Source organism: Odontesthes bonariensis, chromosome 12 (genome assembly GCF_027942865.1).
Source record: "Odontesthes bonariensis isolate fOdoBon6 chromosome 12, fOdoBon6.hap1, whole genome shotgun sequence".
Lineage (NCBI taxonomy): Eukaryota > Metazoa > Chordata > Actinopteri > Atheriniformes > Atherinopsidae > Odontesthes > Odontesthes bonariensis.
In genome coordinates, this window is record NC_134517.1 from 21461817 (window position 1) to 21470092 (window position 8276).

The following is an 8276-nucleotide window of genomic DNA, read 5'->3' on the forward strand; positions in this document are numbered from 1 at the left end:
CTGAGCAGAGCTGCTGCAGTAAGTGCTTGCCCCTTTATTTCCCTTTTTTTTGTGAGTACCCCTACCATAAAGATTATAGACAAGTGTAGAGACACGTTCTTGATTTTTCTGTTACACGGGCCTTCATGTAAAGATTTTTAGTCTCCAATAACTAATCACTGATACAAGAAGAACTAAGAGCAGCAACCATGTGTTGTGTCTTTATACCGCCGGGTTGTGTGTGGTCAAGTTTGCAATGAGATATTTCAGTGGTGGATTACTCTGGCATGTTGATCTTTTTACACATGACAGGGATTGTGGCCATCTCAAATGACAAGCTTTGGCAGGCGGTTACTTACATAGGACAATAACACAGAGACTGCCAGTGGAGAGCGTAGAGATTGTACAGTAAGTCATTTGCCAGTGCTGAAAGGAAGTTTCAGAGAGAGAGGGGGAGTCAAACTCTTTTAACTTTCAAGTGGTCAACGGTCGGTTGGATCTCGGTTCTGGAGGGCTGTGTTTATCGGAAAGAATGGAAACTGTATTTTTCATTTTTCTTCTGGTCGCTCTAGCAGGTAAGGGACTAAAGAAAGTGTGTTGGATTATTGTTGGTAAATGTGCCTTTGCTTATGTGTAGCATTAAAAGTTAGAAATAGTCACACATATGATTGTACATAAATCTAGTTCCAGTTACTGAACTGTTTCTTCCTCAGTTACACCTGATGGAACTCATTTTAAGGTTAGGTAAGATGACTGATTCAATAAACAACACTAATGGGCAAAATTTGCACATTTTGCCCCGGCTAATCACTCTTTGGCAATTGTGCTGTTTAATTTTAGTTTGTTTACTTGTTTGTTTGGTTTATTTTTTTCTATTTGATCTGTCAACATATGAGGTCACCTGCACAATTCTAGTTTAAATTCATATTCTTAGTTTCCAGCCTTTCCAGAATCATCTAAGCATTCAAACAACATGTTGCCGTAAAGTGACCTTCCTTTCAAGGTTGGCTGTAAAGTGAAAGGGGATCCTGCTCTGGCTTGTGACAGATAAGTTGTGGAAATAGTATAAGAATATCTCTATTAGCAGGGCTCACAGAACGAGCCTGTTCAAATACAGTAATGTCAAATTTAGACCCCAGCTTAAACTTAGTGGGCAGATGCAAATGTATTTGTACAGACCATAAGGTTTAAGAACATAAACATTTTTTTCATGGTTTCATGTATATTCTTGGATGTTCTACCTTAAACTTGAATTTGCAGATGATTCTCAATCAAACAGACATGATCAAAGCTTGAATGAACAATTAAATAAATAACTTGATTTGAATAAATAGCTTGAATAAAAAGTTGGTCAGCTTAAAGTCGCCAACATGTTACACTAACAGGATGATGCTTCTCACTTCTATTTTAAACTTGTATTAAATTAACTCACCTCAGGTATCAGGTGGCCTTAAAGCAATACCGCTCCGTGACGCAACGCAGTTTTCCAACACACTCAAGACTCAACTTTAGGAATTACACCGTCCCCCAGGAGAAGCATCTCACCATCTAGATGTATATAAGTAATACATCAGTTAACAGCTGTACGCCGGTATTCTATAAAGTGTTTTGTCTGCTCTAGGTGCTGACTTGTCTTCCTCTGACGAAACTCGTCTGGTTAAAACCCTTTTCACTGGTTACAATAAGGTTGTCCGACCAGTCAATCATTTCAAGGACCCGGTGGTTGTTACTGTGGGTCTTCAGCTCATCCAGCTCATCAGTGTGGTGAGAACTCATGACACAGAATATCACTCAGTCTGTACTAAGACTCACTGTTATCAACTGCCTATGTCTGGACCCACAGGATGAGGTCAACCAGATCGTCAGCAGCAACGTGCGACTGAAACAGGTTTGATTTGTTCTATTCTTTTTGTTCAGTCAAATTTTAAAATCATTTCATTTACATCTCATATGTAGCTGTAAGAAACTCTTACACTGTTATGAAAAGGGAGCAAACAGTTCATTTAGGAGGATTCTGTAACATTGAGGAGATTTTTTTAAGGTGGTAACATCACTTGGGTATCATTAGACTCAAGAATATGTGGTGAGGATTAGAAAATGATCATAGTTAGTACTTGAATACATTGGTTTCACAACATAACCGTTACCTTGATGCTTAGTCACATGTAATTGCTCTCGAGATCATCAGAGATTGCACGTTCTTTGAACGTAATTGTGGGTAGTTTTCAACGGCATGATCAAAGCTTTGTTTGGGATGACGGTCTGAAACATGCAGAGGTACCCGGTATAGAGAAACCAGAGACAAAAGAGCACAAATTATATGAGTAATGACAACACAAAGATAATGAAATGCACTCGTGGCTTTAAAGAATGTAGAGAAAAGTCGAAAATAGATACTGCGCCAACAGTATAAGTGATGTATTGGTCAAGGTTGCAAAAGCTAGCACAAACTGGGGGCTTAATAAAAAAGGAAGATTTTTAGCTTAACCTTAAAAGTAGAGAGGATATCATCCTCCTAAAACTGTATTAAGAGTCAGGTTTCACAAGAGAAGAAACCACAAGTAATCCTGCACTCTGAGAGCGAAATGCTCTGTTGGGATAACATGGTGCTTCTGAAGGCTTACAGATATGATACAGTTTGGTCATTAAGGGCTATGTATGCATGGAGAAGGATTTTGATTTCTGTTCAGGGTGTCAGTAAATGGCAGCTGATATTAGGCAAACCAACCCATTTGTCAAACTAAAACCAGCCACACTTTATAAAGAATGTAAATGGTTTTGAGAGGCTTTTTTTTTAACTTCATACCATCATATTTTGTTTAACCTAAAAGTAATTTAGCTGCTTAAACCTCTCTACCTTAGTTAGATTATATTAGGCATCGAATGAGAAGGAAACAGGAAACTAAGATTGGAACTGCGAGGTTTGTTGCGAAGCTTTGACATTAAAATTGCTCATGGTTTCTCGAAATGTAAAGTAACCAAACGGTTAATTTTTTTTTTTTTTTTAGATGAAAAAACTGTTTGGAGAAATATGATCTGTCTTGTCAGTATTGTCAATGCAGCACTTGGATGAGCTTTAGGCTTTGCAGAGAGAAATTTAGAAAGTAATTCATCCTAATTTTGGACAAGCCATATTATTGCAGAATTGTCTGAAAAGATGTATCATTTAAAACAAATTTTAAAAAATGCGATCACTTTAAATCCTCTGTATTTAGGGCAAAGTCAGAGTAAGATGCAGGTCAGGGGCATGGCTGATTTTGAAAAGGTCTTCTTTCAATCCTTTAGCACCAGATTCTATCCAGTTTTATTGCTCAAAATGTCTTTAAAAGTTTGGCTCCAAAGGCTGTTATCCAGATCCATTGCTCTGTGTTTATTTCTTTATTTTTTTCAGCAATGGAAAGATGTGAACTTACAGTGGAACCCGGAGGATTATGGTGGCATCAAAAAGATCAGAGTTCCTTCCCCTGACATTTGGCGTCCAGATCTGGTTCTCTACAACAAGTATGCTATATTTGATCCAAGCCTCCTTTTTTCCCCAAAAAACTTATTTTTTCATTAGAATCAGCTTTATGTGACCTGAACACATGACCTCGGAAGCAATCCACACACTTGCCAGCGATATTTTGAAGCACACTATCCACACACTATGAAGTGTGTGAAAGCTCAGATTTCATCAGGCTAAATCTGGCCTCTATGTATTGCAGCTCCTAAATACCACCGCCACCATATGCTACAACTGACACACTGCTGTTTTTACCCCGACAACAAGCTCCGCAGCAGGAACAATTTGTGCTCACCCCTCATACCTCAGGCAATGATGTCTCTATGCATTAACATTTTAGTTGTCATCTCCCATTTTGATCCTGCCTGTGTTTGTCTGTGCCCACAGTGCTGATGGTGACTTTGCCATCGTTCATGAGACCAAAGTGCTCCTGGAGCACACTGGAATGATCACATGGAACCCGCCTGCCATCTTCAAGAGCTACTGTGAAATCATTGTGTTGCATTTCCCCTTTGACCTTCAGAACTGCAGTATGAAGCTGGGGACCTGGACCTACGATGGAAACTTGGTCGTCGTCAATCCTGTAAGGCCATTTAATCCGCACGTAACCACTTTCTCTCCAAGGGTTAGATGAGAAGACTGATGCCACAATTATATCCTCAGATATGCTTAATTTATCATAGCCCTTAAAGGTCCTAGTAAAGCAAAAATTGATATGAATCATGGGTTTGTGAAATTACAGAACAAAATGTGTTATCAACCAGTCAGCCTAACACAAATGATTAAAACAATCTGGAACTACATAGGATTTGCTTTCAAAATCATGAGAAGATGTTAAGGTATTAAATATTTGGTCACCTTCTAGCTGTGCACTAAGCTACAGTGACAATTTGATCAAATTGTTTAACTTAAATCACAGACTCAGCTGGTGTGAGGACGCAAGCAGCAGAAGGAAGCGATGCATCCATTAGTCCCAGCTGTCTCCTGCCACGTGAAAAGTAAAAGGAGTGTTGGCAGGGATTTTCAACTCTCTTTCGCATGGACATGTACAAGATCAAGCACAGATCAGCAGAGCAGTTATTCTAGTTCTCTGAGAAGAAGAACTCTCTAATCTCTGTAATTCAACATGTACAAAACATCTGTGGCATGAGCTTGCCCTTTACTCGTAAAGCCTATCCTCTGAGCTGGTGGCAATCCCCTCCAACATCTGCAGTGCTGCACTTTAGCTCGGTTCTTCACAAGGTACATTCGGTTCATACCTCTTCTAATTATTAAAATCAACAGTTTAAATAAGCAGCCCAAATTCTGCTAATTCTGACAGCGAGGGAAAATGCATTTTTGTGATAAAGGCAGAACAGTTAGCTGGCTTGTTGTCAGATATAAATGTACAGTTAGACGGCACGGTTGGCTGGTCATTTTAAAGAACATCTGAACTTTTTTGACACCGGGCTGCAAAGAATGTAAAGAAAAAAGATAAGAGCAATGAGCAGGTTTACTGCTTCTTCTCACAGGACAGTGACCGCCCTGATCTGAGTAACTTTATGGAAAGTGGAGAGTGGGTGATGAAGGATTTTCGTAGCTGGAAGCACTGGGTGTACTACGCCTGCTGTCCTGATACCCCCTACCTGGACATCACCTATCATTTCCTCATGCTGCGGCTTCCACTGTACTTCATTGTCAACGTCATCATCCCGTGCATGCTCTTCTCCTTCCTGACCGGCCTCGTCTTTTACCTTCCTACAGACTCTGGTATGTATATCGGCCCACTCTCAAAATAAGATGATATGCACCAAAGACAACACAACTCATCTTCAGCTGTTTTTCAGCTAACTTCATTCTAGCTTTTCAACATTGTGTGTGTGCGTCTGCATTTCTGGGAGTTGTGTCCACTTTTGTGTACTGTTCATAAAAATCAGGCAAAAGTTAAGCCTTATAGGAAATATGCCATGTATTTTTTTCTTTTCAGATGTTCCAATGAAAATTTAACATTTCAGCCAAGTGTTTTCTTGTTACCAGTCTAACCCTCCCTAACTATCATCTAGTTCTAACATGTATTCTTACGTTTAAATTCCACAGTGACTTCTGAAGTGTCTTTCTAAGCAAACCAGGCATGACACTTTAACCTGAAAGTATACCTTTAATTTTCAGATTTTGTTTCATAACATCACTTGATACTACGTTAGGCAAATCCTCATATTCAATCCTCCCTATCAGTCTAAAGTGTCCCTACATCAGCCGCTGTCAAAACTTCACAGCTTATGTGCACATCTGGATGTGCTCCCAGTGTGTACGCCTGCCTCATTACCCAGTGTCCCTCTGTGCTGCCATGTCTGAAAGCAGCCGTTTGCTTTAATGTATAAAACATCACTTGATCTCGGTTTCTGATATGGCTGCTGACAGGATAGTGTGGAGGAGAAGCTGGTGCCAAAAGATGCTCTCTCTGGAATAACTGCCTATACTGAGCAGCAACAACAACAACAACAAGACATATCTTGCATTGTTCTTCGGTTTAATGGTGTCAGAATCAGTTTACTTGTTCTACTGTTGGTTTATCAAACTAAAAAAGGTTCTCAGTCTGTAAATGGGATTTGCATATCGGGGTGAACAGAGTGGTTGTTGTGTTATAAATGAGAGAGGTAGATTCCTGATTGGCTGGATACAATACAAACATCCCTCCCTTGTGGCAGTCAGATAGGATTACATGCTTATGAGCCAACATGCACTTGCAGTAATTTGGCGGGTCCACATTTTCAATCTTCCTTTTAAAGGAAAGGGTGTTGCAGTCACAAAATATGTTGGTGTCTGACGAAAATTGGCAATTTACTATATTAATGATGACACAGCTTCATTCATAAACATCTTGTCAATGTCTCAGTTTATTGGACACAAATGATGATCCAAACAGTGGGTGTCCCAGCCTTTTACCTCATGGCCCCTCAAAGTAGTCAAGAAGAACATATGACCTGTCGTCAAACGGCTTCTCGTAATAGTTCCATTGAACGAGGGATTTTTAGGCTCCTCAAAAGGAAACACAAAGAAGAAATTCAAAGATTAGATGAAGGTCTGAAAAAATGACATGATGTCATCTTGATCTTTTTTATTTTATATAAATTCTATGTTATTTTGGGATTGTGCACATCGGATTTGTAAAACTACCTCACCTCAGGGTCATGTTAGTGGTGATTATACAGCAGATGATTATATCACATGAGCCAAATTCATCTGCTGATAAAGACTCTGTGCTTGTAAACGGCCTTTGAAATTAAATAGTGTTCATTTTTTTTCTGATTGTCTGTCCGGTTAGTCATTTAGACATTGATCTAATCTTAAATTTGACCTCTTGACTGGGAACCACCACTGTTGACTATTAAAAAAAACAGACTTCAAAATGATCTCCTCACTTTTCATTAAGGATTGTCCAGTGTTTCTTATGCTAAAAGGATAAAATAAAGGAACCACTAAAGCCCCTTTCCTTTGCATATAGCGAAGTTTATCCGCCTCTACCATGGCTGCCACTTTCTTACTACCAGTTACTATCTGATGTTCTGTACCTCGTGGTGTTATTAGACAAGAAAGATGCATCAGTGAAAATGTTTTTTTTCTTCTTCCAGGTGAGAAGATGACTCTCAGCATCTCTGTCTTGCTGTCTCTGACTGTGTTCCTGCTTGTCATCGTGGAGCTGATTCCCTCTACCTCCAGTGCTGTACCACTGATTGGGAAGTATATGCTCTTCACCATGGTGTTTGTCATTGCATCCATCATTATCACTGTCATCGTCATCAACACCCACCACCGCTCCCCAAGCACTCATACGATGCCGGACTGGGTCCGCAAGGTGAGCACAAAGCGGGTGTAAAAGCAAACTTTTGTCTGAGAAGCTCTATAAGCACAAACAAATTCTCACCCAGCTTGGCAAGCTTTGGAGAGCCACCACTAACCTTTTTTACTCTGCATTATGTTGCCATCTAGTGGTAGCAGGGGGGGGGGGGGTGGTTGTTTTTCTTTAACAAACTGCTCTACTGTCTAATGCTCCTATATTTTTTCATGACAGGTTTTTATTGAAACTATTCCCAACATCATGTTCTTCTCCACAATGAAACGCCCGGGAAACGAGAAAGAAACTAAACCCATCTATGGTGCGGATTTTGACATCTCAGACATCTCTGGCAACCAGATTTCTTCTGTGCCCTACCACTCACCCATCACCAAGAATCCTGATGTCCGCAGTGCCATTGAAGGAGTCAAATACATCGCAGAAACAATGAAATCGGATGAGGAATCAAACAATGTAATCTCTCTTATAATGAAAGGTGTTTCTGTTTTTAGCTACAGTAGCTCCACTCCTGTTTTTGCATATGTAACACATTGTCCCTTCCTCTTTTTACCAGGCGGCAGAAGAGTGGAAGTTTGTGGCCATGGTGCTGGATCACATTCTCCTGTGTGTCTTCATGGCTGTGTGTCTCATTGGGACTTTAGGGGTCTTTGCAGGCCGCCTGATTGAGCTGAGCACACTCTAAAGGCCTGCGTTTTACAGTTTACATAGCTTCTTTGCGGATATTTGTCGACAGTTATAAAACATGTTTCATGTGTCTGCTTTTCAAGTCACCGTTTGTGCCTTGAAGCCAGTATTTACACTCAGTGCCTCTAGAATTGTCTGTGTTTTTTTGGTTTTTAATTTTCTAGGGATTTTTGTCCTGTTTTGTACGTGCATAAGAGCATGTTGTATGCTGTAGCCTATCTCCAGTGTATTTTGACAAAAAAATATACATTTTAATAATTAAAAAGAAATATAACA

At 39.9% G+C, this 8276-nt stretch overlaps 1 protein-coding gene across 1 annotated transcript; it reads left to right on the top strand.

Annotated features, from left to right (window-relative positions):
* The first annotated feature begins 236 nt into the window (after nucleotides 1-236).
* On the top strand, nucleotides 237-8276 carry LOC142396664 (acetylcholine receptor subunit alpha). Its single transcript, XM_075479651.1, has 9 exons — nucleotides 237-554; nucleotides 1601-1743; nucleotides 1823-1867; nucleotides 3371-3480; nucleotides 3869-4064; nucleotides 4993-5230; nucleotides 7093-7316; nucleotides 7533-7769; nucleotides 7870-8276. The coding sequence occupies exons 1-9, from the start codon at nucleotides 512-514 to the stop codon at nucleotides 7996-7998; spliced, it is 1365 nt and encodes a 454-aa protein (XP_075335766.1). The 5' UTR covers nucleotides 237-511; the 3' UTR covers nucleotides 7999-8276.

What these genes read in the sequence shown, in the direction of transcription:
- LOC142396664 (XM_075479651.1), top strand. Translation starts at nt 512, where the DNA reads ATGGAAACTGTATTTTTCATTTTTCTTCTGGTCGCTCTAGCAG. An exon ending in GCAACGTGCGACTGAAACAG is followed by an intron (nt 1,868 to 3,370) that starts GTTTGATTTGTT and finishes TATTTTTTTCAG; the next exon opens with CAATGGAAAGATGTGAACTT. An exon ending in TTACCTTCCTACAGACTCTG is followed by an intron (nt 5,231 to 7,092) that starts GTATGTATATCG and finishes TTCTTCTTCCAG; the next exon opens with GTGAGAAGATGACTCTCAGC.